Genomic DNA, 17,135 nt, shown 5'->3' on the forward strand with positions numbered 1-17,135 from the left:
CCCTTTACAATAATAATACTGTACTATTCGCTCATTGTTTTTGGAGGATGTTAAAAGCGAAAATTGCAGGGACTTGGTGAAGAGACGGCGTCTGCTTTGTTACCTTTCATATTTGCTTCCTGTACATACTGAAGATCATTGAGGATAGACTACAGTGTCTCTGATTCCACTTTCAACTAATACCTCGCGTTCACGTCCTTCGAATCTCAAAACTGTAGTCTGGTATCTAAGCGAACCATAGATAAACATTTCCACTCTATATTTCGTCAAAACTACATTTAGTATTTCAGAGTGTATATGCCAGCCATCGGTGACAAGCTCTCTGTAACTGTAAATATTCTATAAACAATGGTTTGTCTTTCATCAGTCTCTTGTGTAACGTAATATGAAGGGTACGTAAAATAAGAGAAAAGAAACCACTAACCTGTAGCAGGTTATCGCATGAAGGACAGATACAGGTAACAGAAAACTGTGTTCACACTATGTTTCGAGCACTAGCTTTTTTTTCTAGCAGAAGTATTCACATTCACACATGCAACCACACAGACACCCAAATATACACTCCTGTGGCCACAGCAATACTAGTTTTTGCTACTCAGTTATTGAAAGCAATTGCCTGAGCTTATGGAAGTGGGAAGGGGCTAGGGAATGATGCAAGGAGATGATAGCAGAAAAGAGGAAGTTCTTTGAACAGGTGACTCAGCAACCACAAACAAGATGAAAAGAGTACAGAGAGTAGAGCAAAAATAGATGTAGGAAAAGGTGGGGGGTGAGTTTAGGGATGGCTGTGGGTTGGCAGCAGCGATGTGGAGTGGACTTAACATTCTCCCTCTCCCTTGACATGGCGGCTAAGCAACATTCCCTCTGCACCAGGCATTGCTTTGAGGGAAGCCGCTAACTAAAATTACGCATACAACAACAATAACAATGTCCGTTCTTAGAAACTGTTTCCTCTGTTCATTTTGGGACAAGATCTCATAGTGCAATACCAGTAAGTGGGATGAGTACACTTCACAGCTCTAAACAAATTTATACAGACGTTCACTGCTTATGAGCGGCAGATTATATCTTACAGTACGAACATTTGAAGTTAGTGTTTCATCTCAAGGGCGTGAAGATGGAGGAGAGCGAGAGAGTACCATCGTCGCTGCAGTGAGTGGTGACGTGAGAGGGGTAATGTTTATATGCCTCTAGTTCGGAGCTAGACATTGTAGACATATACGATTTCGCGCGCATCATACCAAAAAGCTGCAATGGTATAAATTTGAAACAGAAGAAACATAGATTCCAGATTGCATATTACACAGATAGAGGGCCATCTTCAAATGCGTTACTCACTTGTATCAAGGAAACTGAAACTGTTTTAAAGGTGTTGTAGCACTAAGCAATTAGGAGAGAAAAACGATATTTCAAAAACGTATTAAGCAATTTAGGTCGTTTTAGATAATATTATATAAATAGAATTATTGGCACTAGTAAAGAATCGTTCATTACGTTATTATTTAAATTATCAACACCAGATAATACACCATGACACAGCACGACCTCCCTCGCATCTTCAGTGCCACAATAGCAAGATTTTGATGAAGGCGCCAATGGGAAATGTCCCGACTTGTTCTGACATGCCTCGGGAAGAACAGCTGAAGATGTGTGTACTGTACTTCCCTCAGCCACTGTCTTTTGTGGGTGACAAGGAAACGCTTTTGCTTTGTCGACTAACGTATTGACATAGACATGGGAAGAAAATGGTTTATGCCTATTGTGTTGTATTTTACACACAATTCTATGAAAGAAAAATTGCCAAATATTTTCAGTTCTAAAATAATTATTAATTCAATCAAATCACCATACATTTTATATAATCTTCAGTTCGGTCATAATTCACATGAGGAAAGAGAATACATATTATGCCTATGCAAGTCATTGCAACATCTCCATTGAAGCCAGGAAAACTATTTGTATCTCTTATAATTTTCTAAATACAAGACATTAATTTAAAAAAATCTTCAACACATGCATTTATTCCCTAAAATGGTCAATACAAGCATTTGCATGGAAACTCGAGCTCTACTCATCACATAGTTTCAAATACGGTGCTTATTTGTATCAAGCTAGGGGAAATTAAAAAAATCATAAACTTTACAATGTAAATATTTCATTGTAGACATATACGATTTGCAAACACATTTGGTAATAATAAAAAAAAATAATAAATCGATGTAATTTCTGCAGAGACTTTCAATTCTGGATTGAATAGAAACAAGTGCTCAACGTAAATTGCTAGCAATATTGAGCTCGATTTTGCATTTTGTTTTCATAGCTACAGCTACTGAAAACGCCCTTTGGCACAAATAAGTGCTTGTAAATGGTAAGTACAATTGCAGTGCTTGCTTTGCTATGCTGGGGTAATCTTTCAGATATTTTAGACAAAATAATGGCTTACCCATCTTCTCAAAGTCACATTTAGCCGCAGAATCGTTTTTAATTTCCAAAGCTTGTTCTAGCAGTATTTCTGACAGCACATTTACACACTGGTGCCCAAAATTAAAGCAACAAATCGCTATTATCCCATCCTGTATATAATTCATGATATAATCATGCAAACTCTCAACAGATGTCTGTACAATTGTGTTCTGTACTGAAGATGGCATTGCAGTCAATGGCAACCACGCTAACGATGACGCCAGGGCACTTATCAAAACGGTGATGTTTGCCGGGTAGACTCACATCCACAATCGCTGTGTACTCATCACAGATGAAGCAGAAAGGTGGAGGGTCACGTGAAGACCGAAAGCAGGACATGGAGCCCTGCTATATATGTACCTTCACAGAAGGGAACGTTTAGTGTGGAGTCGTAAACAATGGACCAAAGTTGGACGTCATTGCCTCAACATGAGATGATGACATTCACAGCATGCCCCGTCTTTTTCAGGCCCGTATTGCTGACAGAGGTGGTCACATCCCATACTGATCACATTAACCAGTAGTGCAAATGTGTGTGCAAATCCATTACGTTGAAAAAATTAACATTTTTGTCTACTATTATGCATATTGCAGTTGTTTATGTTCTGTATTATTTACACTGTTTCTACTTTACTAATCACCTTTTTATACTGTTTTGAGGCAAAATGAATGCAACCTTGCAAAATTTCCGTTTGTTCCTTTAATTTTGGACACAAGTGTATGCAATGTGAAAAATATCTGTTGCCAGTCTGTAAATGTTATTATCACATGAGCTAGGAAAGTAGCACTTAGAATTCATTAGTCAGCTGCTACAGATGATTTGATATTTTATTCGTAGTATCTGTCTTCTTCAACACCTCTGTAAAGAGTGCTTCTTCCAGGATTCCAAACAATATGGGAAAGCAGGTTACAATTTACCATTCCCAAAGTAGCAGTTTATCAGTATACATAGCGATAGCATCCCAGGGATAAATTATGTTCGAGTTTCCACCTTGCACTTTCAAATTCAGTGAGTTCAATGAATCGAAAATATCTGACACGTAAGTCAACACCACAGTCTAACACTGTAGTTAACACAACTTGAACACTTTGCTTTCGGAGTTCCATACACAATTCAGTTTTGTTTTGAATTTCCAAAAATCGAATCACTTCAAGTTCAAATAATTTAACTAACACATTTTCTTTTGAGAGCCAGCGTACTTCCGTATGAAGTAGCAGTCTTTTATGTTAAGTTCCCAAATCTTCACAAATGGCCGTAAAAAGACGGGTATTTAAAGCACTCTATTTTAATATGATTCCCAATTTTGATGCTTAATTTTAAGACGTCGTTGACTTCATTTGGAAGTGTTTTAGTTGCCAAGGCTTGACGGTGTATAACACAGTGAATTGAAGTAACATTAGGATTATTTTCTCTGACCATCTGCATGAATCGTGACCGAGATACAAGCACTGACGAAGGCGCCGTCTCTGTACACGCCAATCAGCCTTTGCCATGACAATTCATATTTGCAAAAGAATCCAGATCTCATTGCCATTATATGAACTGCTTTTGAAGTAGTAGTTAGCTCTGTAGAAAATTTATGATTTACACATAAATTTTTAAGTACAGGTACTTTATTGCATTTAAACATACAAAAGCTGATGGGGAAGGTCTTTCATTCAGTCTTGCCAAGGTTGTGGATGCTGATAACCTGTGTACTCATACTTATCTGTAAAGGAAAAGAACCGAACTTTAAAAGAAAAAAATATTGGTACTATGAATTCAACACATTCTATAATATGAAAACTAGAAGTAATTAAAATTAATTATAACATCAAATAATATGAAGGTAAACACACACAATTCTGTTCAAAGGCAATTAATTGAATTTAATTTCATGTTCTTAGCAACAAAGTAATTTTTACTGAGGATTATAATGTCCTGCGTGAGTCACGCGTTTATTATAAATTGTATGAGAGAGAAAAGTAACATCCATACTGCTAAGATAGAACGAAGCGCAGTGGTACTGACAGAAACATGTAGAAAAACAATATGCACTGCATGAGTTGCAACCATGTTTCCTTTTTTCAAGCCTACCAAATTGCAATTCATTGATTGTTCCCCAAATTCATAAAATATTTCTTACAGAAGTTTAAAAATATATTGGCTCACTACAAATTCCCTTAGAATATCTCAAAGTATTGTAACTAAAGAATTCACAGAATAAAAGTGAGCTATGCAACGCTACTATATGGATTAATTCATCCATGAAGGTAATTCACAAGTATCTATATAGGCACCTAATACCTTACTGTATGCCATATATAAAACAAGTGAGATAATCTGTAGACATGTGCCAGACTCTGGGGGAACCACAGCAGATATGATATTGAGCATATACCTGTTATTGAAAGACTGACAATTGCAGAAGCTTTTTGAGCATGATATGCCTTTTCCATTTTATTTGGAATGGAAAAAGGAAATTTGAAGTATAAGTGGTAATAGCTACAATGAGCTTTTACAGAACCTTTTGAGAAACAGGTACTGGCATTGGAAAAAAATAAAAATTTCATTAACTTTGGATGACTCAGAGCATGGGAGATTAGTTGTTGAAAAACATCTGTAGGATAATCAGGAAAGAGAGATGAAGTGATAATGAAGGAAATACTTCACCAATATTTTTACAAAGTGGTAATCGTTAGACAAGTACAAAAATATGTCTACAGCAATGACTTTCGCAGTTCACAAGCAGGCAAGTCTAGTTGCCCTACAGAAAAATCATGGAAATATACAGGGTTATTACAAATGATTGAAGCGATTTCACAGCTCTACAATAACTTTATTATTTGAGATATTTTCACAATGCTTTGCACACACATACAAAAACTCAAAAAGTTTTTTTAGGCATTCACAAATGTCCGATATGTACCCCTTTAGTGATTCGGCAGACATAAAGCGGATAATCAAGTTCCTCCCACACTCGGCGCAGCATTTTCCCATCAATGAGTTCGAAAGCATTGTTGATGCGAGCTTGCAGTTCTGGCACGTTTCTTGGTAGAGGAGGTTTAAACACTGAATCTTTCACATAACCCCACAGAAAGAAATCGCATGGAGTTAAGTCGGGAGAGCGTGGAGGCCATGACATGAATTGTTGATCATGATCTCCACCACGAACGATCCATCGGTTTTCCAATTTCCTGTTTAAGAAATACCGAACATCATGATGGAAGTGCGGTGGAGCACCATTCTGTTGACCATCGGTTGTGGTGCGTTTAGCTCCCTGCTTGCTTTATTCATTGACTTCCGCAGGCTACGCGTGAAACTTGCCCACACGCGTTCAACCGTTTCTTCGCTCACTGCAGGCCGACCCGTTGATTTCCACTTACAGAGGCATCCAGAAGCTTTAAACTGCACATACCATCGCCGAATGGAGTTAGCAGTTGGTGGATCTTTGTTGAACTTCGTCCTGAAGTGTCGTTGCACTGTTATGACTGACTGATGTGAGTGCATTTCAAGCATGACATACGTTTCTCAGCTCCTGTCGCCATTTTGTCTCACTGAGCTCTCGAGCGCTCTGGCGGCAGAAACCTGAAGTGCGGCTTCAGCCGAACAAAACTTTATGAGTTTTTCTACGTATCTGTAGTGTGTCGTGAACATATGTCAATGAATGGAGCTACAGTGAATTTATGAAATCGCTTCAATCATTTGTAATAGCCCTGTACTTATGACAGTTCGTATTGCAAAAGGGAAGATAGGCACACTATGGAACAGAAAGCAAAATAAATAAAAGTAGCCTACAGGTAGTTACCAAAACATAAATGAACATGTAAACAAAAGAAGTTTTCACCAGATACCCTAAGTACTGCTGCTCAATGCTCTGGTGAGTTGCAACCTGTTGTCATACAAATATTTATGTCATCCTGGGTTCTTAATCACTGAATTTGTTATGGATGTTCTTAGGTCCAACAAAAACCCTTGATGTCAACATAAATACAAAATACACTGTAAAAAATAAAAACATTAGAGAAATTACAGCGACTACATGATTAATGTTTCAGTGCCTAAATCTGGTGATGTGCACACAGAATACAGAAATGAAGAAATCATTGAAGAAATTTCGTATTTACAAAGTATCATAAAATTATATTAGGTCATGAAATAAGTGATTCTGAGAAAGAAAACTGTGCTAATCTGATACTGGATGAAAACATGCAAAATTAACACATTGCCTGGAAATAGCAGGGATTACTTTGCAATGTAAAAGTGAAGTTAAACAAATCAGCCAACAAAAAGATAAGATAGGACCAAATGTAGTTTAGGAATGTGTATGTTGCGAAAATAAAAGTATAAATAATGAGTAAAAGTGATCCTCTAGCACAAATGTTGGCATCTATTTAAAGACTGTGTGTGTAATGAAGTGTTATACACTGAAGTGCCAAAGACACTGGTATAGGCATGCATATTCAAATACAACAATAAAGGTAAAGTTGCCACTCACCATATAGCAGATATACTGAGTCGCAGATAGGCACAACAAAAAGACTGTAAGATGACACACACACACACACACACACACACACATGGCTCATACCCCTGTAATAAACCTAAATGCATGACCTATCTCAAACATCCTCCCACCACTGCCTACTCCAGTCTGGGCACAAACATCACCTATGCCATAAAAGGCAGGGCTATCTGTGAAACTAGTCATGTGATCTGCAAGCTAAGCTGCAACCACTGTGCTACATTCTATGCGGGCATGATGACCAATAAGCTGTCTGTCCGCTTGAAGGGCCACTGATAAATTACGGTCAAGAAACAAGTGGACTACCCAGTTGCTGAAGATGCTGCCTAACATGACAATCTTCATTTCAATGACTGCTTCACAGCCTGTGCCATATGGATCCTTCTCACCAACACCAGCTTTTCTGAATTGTGCATATGGGAACTTCCCCAGCAATATTCTACGTTCCTGTAACCCTCCAAGCCTCAACCTTTGTTAGTCATTGTCCTCCCCGTTCCCACTCCAGCAATATACAGCCCTCATTCCACCATCGCACCCAGTCTTTTTATTTTTATTCTTTTCTGCCCCTCTTTCTAACCTCCTGACTGCACGTAACTGTCCTATCTTCTCAGTGCTTATTCTCTCTGCACTCCCCAGAGCACTGCACTGTTTGCCACCCCTACCCTACTATCCCTCACCATCCCCACACCAGCCTCCTCCTTACTCCCACCCAGTCACCACTCCCATCTTGCACTGGTGCTGCTGCTCGCAGTGTGGCTGCAGTTGCCAGAGACTGCAGTCATGTTTGTTTGTTTGTGTGTGTGTGGTCTATTTTTGATGAAGGCCTAATGGGCTGAAAGCTTTATTAGTGACAGTCTTTTTCTTGTACCTATGTCTGACTCGGCATCTCTGCTATATGGTGAGTGGCAACTTTCCATTTCTAATATTGTTACATTCCGTACTGGATTTTCCATCGTATTCCAATACAGAGATATGTAAACAGACAGGATATGGCACCACAGTCAGCAATGCCTTTGTAAGACAAGTGTCTGGCTCAGTTGTTAGATCAGTTACTGCTGCTACAATGGCAAGTTATCTAGATTTAAGTGAGTTTGAACATGGTATTATAATCAGTGCATGAGTGATGAGACACACCATCTCCGAAGTAATGATGAAGTGGGGATTTTACTGTATGACCATTTCACGAGTGTACCGTGAATATCAGGCATCTGGTAAAACATGAAATCTCTGACATCGCTGCAGCTGGAAAAAGATCCTACAAGAACGGGATCAACGATGACTGAAGGAATCGTTTGACATGACAGAAGTGCAATCCTTCCCCAAACTGCTGCCGTTTTCAGTGGTGGGCCATCAACAAGTGTCAGTGTGTGAACCATTCAATGAAACATCATCAACATGGGCATTCAGAGCCAAAGGCCTACTCGTGTACCCTTGATTAATTTGAAACAAAATTCGATAATCTAGGTTAAAAACTTAAGGAAACAGGTCATACAGATGGAAGTATTAGAGTGCTTTTAGAAGAGGTGTCAAAATATGTATATAATGAATACAAGCAATCAAACAGAAACTGCAACAATGAATCATATAGCAATAAGGCAAAAAATGTGTAAGTTTTTCGGTTTCACATACTACAGAATTCAATTACTGAGTGATAAAAATGTGTTAATTAACCAGTGGAAAAAACCTCAAAACAGTACTGGGCCAAAGTTGTAAATAAAGTAAATAGAATATCAGTGTTACCATACAGCCATGAAAAGGGACTAGCCGGAGTTATTAAACAAATAATCTTTTTAGTTTAAAAAGGAGTAAAATGACGTGTAAAAATGAATCTTAGATGCCTCACCCAACTAAAACAGAAATGTCTTAATCTGCTACATACCATAGAGCTGCATTGTACCACAATGGTTCTGTGCAAACAAAGAAATCACAGTGGCTGGTAAAAATTGGTCAGATATTTGCAGTCATTTCAGAAATGTTAGTTGCTTACAGGTTTCATATAGTGCATGGCTTACATTTTAACAGACTGAAGAAGCAACCAATGACCAGATGAACTGCCAATATTGTTTCAACAACAGTAACAACAGCTCCAAAAAGGGCAGTATTGGTAGCAACAAGATCAACATCACAGTCACCTACATCTATAAATGTGACTGCAAAAGAAAAGAAGGGAATGACAATGTCACCTAGATCAAAAAGGGGAATAATAAAACAGTGGCAATAGCACTAGACAGGTATAGAATACTACCAAAGATTCACACTGCCATAAAGATAAACAAGTAATTGCATCAGTCATTGATCATATACCAACCGACACAAAAAAATGTTTCAATTCAAATGTAAAAAACATGGCTCTTTTTGCTGCTCCTGCCAGATTCTAAACTGAACATAGCTGTACAGAATACAACTAAAAGCTAACACAGAAGAGGACTTTCTCAAGGGATGGGAAGATTGTAATTTGCTACACATTTAAGCAATGAAACACAGAAATAAGTGCTCTTAGAAACCAGCATGAATAAGAAGTTCTCAAAGTGCATCTCAGTATTTAAATTCAGATTTGAGAAAAGTTTCCAAAGCTATTAATTTCACTGGACAAAACAAATAAATAACTGGGTGACCTAAGGGATAAGAAAATACTTTGAAACTCTATAAAACATTCCAACAACACAAAAAGAAACAACCACCCAGACTCAGAATTCCTAAACTTCTATCTAACATATAAAGCAAGAAAAATTTTCAAAAAGTAGTCAAATGTTTTGTGAAATTATTAGTCTAATAGTAAGTAATAAAACAGATTAGAGAAACATTTGGCACACCTTTGAATGATGCTGAAAATCATACACAACAAAGAAAGTGCCTAAAATGTTTCCCTAATCTATTTTATTACTTATTTTTAGACAAATCATTTTGCAAAACAGTTGACTTATTTTTTTTCAGGTTTCTCTTATTTTCAAGTTTTTTTTCGGTAAGTATGAAATATATTTAAATATTTATCACTAAGCTACTATTATTGACAGTAAAAGTTTTCAAGAGAAAGTAGCTAAATTTCAATTCATGCTGTAATTTGATACTTATTTTATGTTTTTCAACACGAAAGAAAGAATTCCACCAGTTCTATAGCAATGTAATTTTTTATGCACAAAATACACTCCTGGAAATTGAAATAAGAACACCGTGAATTCATTGTCCCAGGAAGGGGAAACTTTATTGACACATTCCTGGGGTCAGATACATCACATGATCACACTGACAGAACCATAGGCACATAGACACAGGCAACAGAGCATCCACAATGTCGGCACTAGTACAGTGTATATCCACCTTTCGCAGCAATGCAGGCTGCTATTCTCCCATGGAGACGATCGTAGAGATGCTGGATGTAGTCCTGTGGAACGGCTTGCCATGCCATTTCCACCTGGCGCCTCAGTTGGACCAGCGTTCGTGCTGGACGTGCAGACCGCGTGAGACGACGCTTCATCCAGTCCCAAACATGCTCAATGGGGGACAGATCCGGAGATCTTGCTGGCCAGGGTAGTTGACTTACACCTTCTAGAGCACGTTGGGTGGCACGGGATACATGCGGACGTGCATTGCCCTGTTGGAACAGCAAGTTCCCTTGCCGGTCTAGGAATGGTAGAACGATGGGTTCGATGACGGTTTGGATGTACCGTGCACTATTCAGTGTCCCCTCGACGATCACCAGTGGTATACGGCCAGTGTAGGAGATCGCTCCCCACACCATGATGCCGGGTGTTGGCCCTGTGTGCCTCGGTCGTATGCAGTCCTGATTGTGGCGCTCACCTGCACGGCGCCAAACACGCATACGACCATCATTGGCACCAAGGCAGAAGCGACTCTCATCGCTGAAGACGACACATCTCCATTCGTCCCTCCATTCACGCCTGTCGCGACACCACTGGAGGCGGGCTGCACGATGTTGGGGCGTGAGCGGAAGACGGCCTAACGGTGTGCGGGACCGTAGCCCAGCTTCATGGAGACGGTTGCGAATGGTCCTCGCCGATACCCCAGGAGCAACAGTGTCCCTAATTTGCTGGGAAGTGGCGGTGCGGTCCCCTACGGCACTGCGTAGGATCCTACGGTCTTGGCGTGCATCCGTGCGTTGCTGCAGTCCGGTCCCAGGTCGACGGGCACATGCACCTTCCGCCGACCACTGGCGACAACATCGATGTACTGTGGAGACCTCACGCCCCACGTGTTGAGCAATTCGGCGGTACGTCCACCCGGCCTCCCGCATGCCCACTATACGCCCTCGCTCAAAGTCTGTCAACTGCACATACAGTTCACGTCCACGCTGTCGCGGCATGCTACCAGTGTTAAAGACTGCGAAGGAGCTCCGTATGCCACGGCAAACTGGCTGACACTGACGGCGGCGGTGCACAAATGCTGCGCAGCTAGCGCCATTCGACGGCCAACACCGCGGTTCCTGGTGTGTCCGCTGTGCCATGCGTGTGATCATTGCTTGTACAGCCCTCTCGCAGTGTCCGGAGCAAGTATGGTGGGTCTGACACACCGGTGTCAATGTGTTCTTTTTTCCATTTCCAGGAGTGTAGTTAGGCCTTGATGAGATGAACTTTTTGATAATTCATTTACATTCACCATCTGTTTATGAAATATTTCAGTTTTCCCTCTAATAAATAATTATTGACTTTTAATTAATTACACTTATTATTTTCAAGCAGGGTTATTACATTTAATATTACCACTCTCATCTTATTTTTGTCTTTTTGTTGGGTTCTAGTTTCCTGTTCTTATTTAGTGTACCTTCCTTGGTTTTTTCTACAGGCTGTCAAGAGCTGTCATTCTTTCCAGGGGAACAAGAACTGCTGTCTACATTAGGTTCGTTCTTTGATTGAAAGCAATGACAACTTTTTCTCATCTGTTGGCCTGCTAAGCCTAATGCAAAAAGACAAAAACAAGTTAAGAGGAAAGACTGAAGAGATTGTAGACATGATGGAGAGGAGAAAGATTAATATCTTTGGGTTGAGTGAGACCAAGTGGAAGGGAAAAAACTCGAAATTGCTGAAAGGTGGGTACAAATTATACTGGCAGGGTCACAATAAAGAGGCAAAAAATGGAGTGGGGTTTGTGTTTCACAAAGACATTGACCCAGTTACAGACGTGAGCTTTGTAAGTGAAGGATAATTACAGCCAGAGTGAACTTGGGAAAAAATAGTTTTACTATACTCCCAAGTGTACGCACCTCAGCTAGGGTACAGTGAGGAAGAAAAAATGAAATTCCTTGAAGAATTGGAAGACCGAGTAAGAGAAGATAACATTATGATAATTAGGGATCTGAATGCTCAGATTGGCACGGATAGAAATGGATATGAGGAGGTGATGGGCCCTTTTGGATATGGAAGACGAAATGTTGAGGAAGAAGAAATTCTAAATCTGTGTATAAGGAATCATCTTTTAGTGAAGAATACATTCTTCAAGAAACAAGATATGGCAAATCTAAGACAGTTATAGACTATATATTAATTGACTAATTAATTGGAGGAAAAGTAAGGGACACTAAAGTCATACCAAGTGAGCACTAGGATAGCGACCACAGGTTACAAGTAGCAGATCTAAATTATAAGATGAAAAGTTTGAATGTTGTACAAAGTATGCTAAAAATTAAGGAGTGGAAGTTGAAAGAAGAAGAAAATAAGAAAAGTTTTCAAAATCTAGTACCACAAAAACTGCAAGGGGTAGTGTAGAGGAAGAGTGGAATCTATTTAAAAAATCAATAGGTAACAGTGCTGTGCAGATATGCGGCACAACAAAGGGTAAAGTGAAAGACAAAGAAATGAGTTGGTGAAACGATAGAGTAAAACATGCAATTAAAAAACGTAATATGGCAAAAAAACATGGAGTTTGAAAAAAGAAATCAGAACCAGGGGCTGGTACCAAAAGATGAACACGAGGTGACAACAGAGGAGAAGGAATATCGACAAAAGAAACTCCAAGCAAAGAGAATTGTGAAAGAAGAAAAGGAGAAGTGTTGGAAAATATTCACCCAGATACTAGAGAAAGATAGCAAAGGGAACCAAAAACTGCTATATAAGTTATTGAAAAGTAAAAGATCTGATAGAGAAGACATAAAAGCTATTGAAACAAAGAATGGGGATATTATCAGGGACATGGAAGGTATCAGAGAAGAGATGAAGAATTATTTTGAAATCTTACTGAATGGGGAAGGTGCACAAGAAAGTGACAATGAAGCCACTGAATTAGTGGAAGAGCAGGATCCAATCTCTTGGTTAGAAACTGAAAATTCCCTGAAACATATGAAAAGTGAGAAGGTGGCTGGAGTAGATGAGCTAACAGCTGACATGATTAAAGCCACAGGAATCCATGGAATACAATGGTTACACTGGGTACTGGGGGTGATATGGAAAGAAAACGAAATGCCAGATGAATGGAAAAAAGAAATTATAAAACCATTGTTCAAGAAAGGTAGTAGAAAAAAATGCACCAACTACCGAGGAATCACACTGTTATCACAATGCTTTAAAATAATGGAAAAGGTAATAGAAAAAAGATTGTGGAAAATTCTAGAACACCTATTAGAGAAACAATGGCATGGGTTCAGAAGTAATAGGGGAAAAATAAATGTCATTTTCTCCCTCTGTCAGTTAATGGAGAAATATTGGGAAAAAGGAAAGGACTTGATAGCAGTATTTGTGGATTTGGAAAAAGCATATGACAGTGTGTACCAAGGGATAAAATATGGGAATGCTTGAGAAAACATAATGTTCCTGATTCATTAATTACAAAAGTCCAGATGCTGTATGATGGTTGTGAGAGCAGTGTACAAGTAGGAGGTGGAGGAATCAAAATGGTTAAAGACAAAGAGAGGTCGGCTCTGAGCACTATGGGACTTAACTTCTGAGGTCATCAGTCCCCTTAGGACTTAGAACTACTTAAACCTATCTAACCTAAGGACATCACACACATCCATGCCCGAGGCAGGATTTGAACCTGCGACCGTAGCGGTCACACAGTTCCAGACTGTAGCGCCTAGACCCGCTCGGCCACCCCGGCCGGCCAAAGAGAGGTGTTCAGCAAGGCAGTTAGGTCTCCTCATTACACTTATGGACACAATCATGAAAGAAATCAAGGAAGAAGAACTCAATGCTTTTGTTTTTGTTAATGACATCACCATTTGGGGAGTGATGGAAAAGGAGGTTCAGAGGAGACTAGATTACTGGAACACAAAATTTAAAAAATTCAAGTTAACTGTGAGTAGGAACAAGACAGTGGCAATGAAGATGAGCAGGACACCCACACCTTGTCACCTCATACTGGAGGGGGAGAAGGTTGAATGTGTGAAAAGCTTCAATTATCAGGGTAGCATCATATCACGTGATGAAAGTTCCAAACTAGAAGTCTTAAACAGAATAACAAAAGGATCTAGTTTCGTCCACCAAGTATGAAATCTAATGTGGGACAAGGAAGTCCCTCAAAGAGCCATACAGACCATGTATCTCCTGCCAATCATGTACAGTCTAGAGGCCTGTGTAATAAATAAGAGAGAAGAGTGTCAAATACAAGCATGTAAAATGAAATTCCTTAGGTCAGCTCTACAAGAAACGAGGAGAGACAGAGTCAAGAATGATTATGTAAGGACAGACCTGCACGTGACATTGACTACAGAGGAGAGCTTTGAGGTTGAAGTGGTTCGATGATGTGAAGCAAATGCACCCGACTCCAACTCCACACCAGTATTTGGAGATGGAGGTACCAGGAAGAAGACCAATTGGGTTGCCTAGAAAGAGATGAACAGACCAGGTTAAGGAAGATTTGAAGAGAAGAGGAGTAACATGGAATGTAGTGGAGAGGGAAAAGCTATACCAGGACAGAAACCAATGGAGGCATATCATTCACGAAGTTCCTACCCAGCTTGCTAGAAGGAAATCCTAATGATGATGATGATGATGATGATGATGATTTTCAACCAAGTATTATTTTGCAAAGGTAGACCTCATGCTGCTCAACTCGACATCCCATCTGTCCATTTCTATCTCTATTTGGCTATGAAAATCTGGACAAAAATCCATTGTGTAATTTATAGAAAGTCTTGTTTTCATTTACACTCAAACATTGGACCAAAAATAAATAAGAAAACATTAATAGTTGAAAAAACTCAAAATGAGTTAATTATACACAATTCTGAACACAAAATCAAAGCAGCCTGGAATGATACCAGACAGACCATGAACCACAATAAACCAAAACCTGCAGACACACAACTTAAGCGCAACACATGACTGAGATACTCTTGCAAAATTAGTAAATAAATACTTCAGCAATGTAGCTACTAAGTTATAACAGAACTCTGAAAAGCAGCCCATAGGAACAGTGAACTACACGCCTATCTCAATGTTATTGCAACCCACCACAATTGAAGAACTTTGCAATGTTGTCCATAATCTAACAAAATAAAACCTCAGCAAGTTTGAGTGAGGTGCCTATGTGCTTGTTAATGGATTATATGGGCCATATAAAAGACCTACTAGTGCACATTATAAATTAACCTTTCATTATCATTTTCATCATAGGTCGATTCTCAGATTAAAACCATGCAAAAGTTGTGCCTCTTCCTAAGGAAGGTGATGCAGAAAACAGAAAATTATAGTACACATATAAACGTGTTCATATATGTGCCTTAAGAGTGAAATATCTTCTGTGTGAAGCAATCACTCGTCTGAACCCTTGTGGGACTCAGCTGAATAGCTGCAAGCAAACAGGGAATAATGGATGGAGGACACTACATCTGTAGTATGCAGCATATGGGAATTTAGTCTGGATGGGAGGTGTGCTTTGGCCAAGGTGATAAAGGCAACCACTCTAGAGAAGCAGAGCATCTAAGTTTTAGTCCCAGTCCTGCTCAAATTTTCACTTATTGCCATTACATGCAATGTTCATATGCAGCTGAGATTTGAAAATTTATCTGTCAGAAAATTATAGACACATATTATTACTTCCACCCTTTTCAAAGTAGCAGAAACTAATAGAATGTATATCAATCACAAAATTTCTAGGCATGTCTAATGATGCACAGCTTAGGTGGGCCAAGCATATTACATAACATCATTGAGGGTAAAGAAAGAACACTGTCACTATCTCAATATCCAAATGATAATAAATTTAGTCAACTAATTAATACCATGTACACATTGTACTTAATAAAATCTGAAATAAAAATACTGGAAAATCAATTTCCAACAGCTCTGGGTAATGATTTTAGTATGTATCAGCTCACATCCAAGAACAATACACTTTTTTATGTTTTCATTTGATAATTAGTTGTGACATAGTGGTCAGAACATCTAATAGATTTTCAAGTTGCAAAAAAAGGATGATACAAATCATAACAAAAACTAGCAGGGAGATCACTGCACTCATGTGTTTAAAAGTCTGAGATGCCTTAACATTCTATGTGAAAATAATTTACAAACATTAACCAGTATCCAACAAAAAAGTCAATACAATATGGGACCAGATATAGCTAACAGCTTCATCTCAGCAGGAAAAATATAGTTAACACAGAAAATAGTCTTCTACATAATAAAATAAATTTATATAAGGTTTCTACACAAAAAAATGAACACCATGTCTTTAGCAAAACTATAAAAACCTTTTTATTAAATCAGAGTTAAATTGTTGAAAATTACTTGAACTGACATGCAAATTATTTAGACAAATGCTTGAGTCACAAAATTAACTTTAATGGCCATGATCTACTGTAAAAACAATAGTGAAATAAACTATATAAATATTTAACATTACTCAAGACCCACTGTACAAAGCAGTAGTAACATAAACTGTGAGATATTTATCATTATTCAAGAACTATTTTATGTATGTGATTATGAATTTTTAAACTATTTAAAAATATGCATATTTGAAAAAAACACCTAGCTATGGAAAAACAGTTATATCACTTTTGAGAATGACCATAAATAACATGTTACCCATCTAGGTAAATGTTCATCTTGGAAAAAATTACCTGTTGTGATAAAGATCCACCCCACAAAAGAATAGTGGCATAAACTATACTAACATGTTACATAATGATGTAAATATTGTATGTATGTATTTTTATGTATTTAGATGTGTGTACAAATTTTGCTAAAGTGTATTTAAGGCACACACACGCGC

General features: G+C 38.6%; 1 protein-coding gene across 1 annotated transcript in view; it reads right to left on the bottom strand.

Moving 5' to 3' along the window:
• Window positions 1-4,048: 4,048 nt before the first annotated feature.
• The window catches only part of LOC126175716 (uncharacterized), a 69,201-nt gene continuing 56,114 nt past the window's right edge, over window positions 4,049-17,135 (bottom strand). Inside the window, exon 4 of the mRNA XM_049922648.1 lies at window positions 4,049-4,172. Within this exon, the coding sequence (XP_049778605.1) occupies window positions 4,123-4,172 (50 nt within the window). The 3' untranslated portion in view covers window positions 4,049-4,122. The remainder of the gene's footprint in view (window positions 4,173-17,135) is intronic.

The sequence above is a fragment of the Schistocerca cancellata genome, chromosome 3, assembly GCF_023864275.1.
Source record: "Schistocerca cancellata isolate TAMUIC-IGC-003103 chromosome 3, iqSchCanc2.1, whole genome shotgun sequence".
Taxonomy (NCBI): Eukaryota; Metazoa; Arthropoda; class Insecta; order Orthoptera; family Acrididae; genus Schistocerca; species Schistocerca cancellata.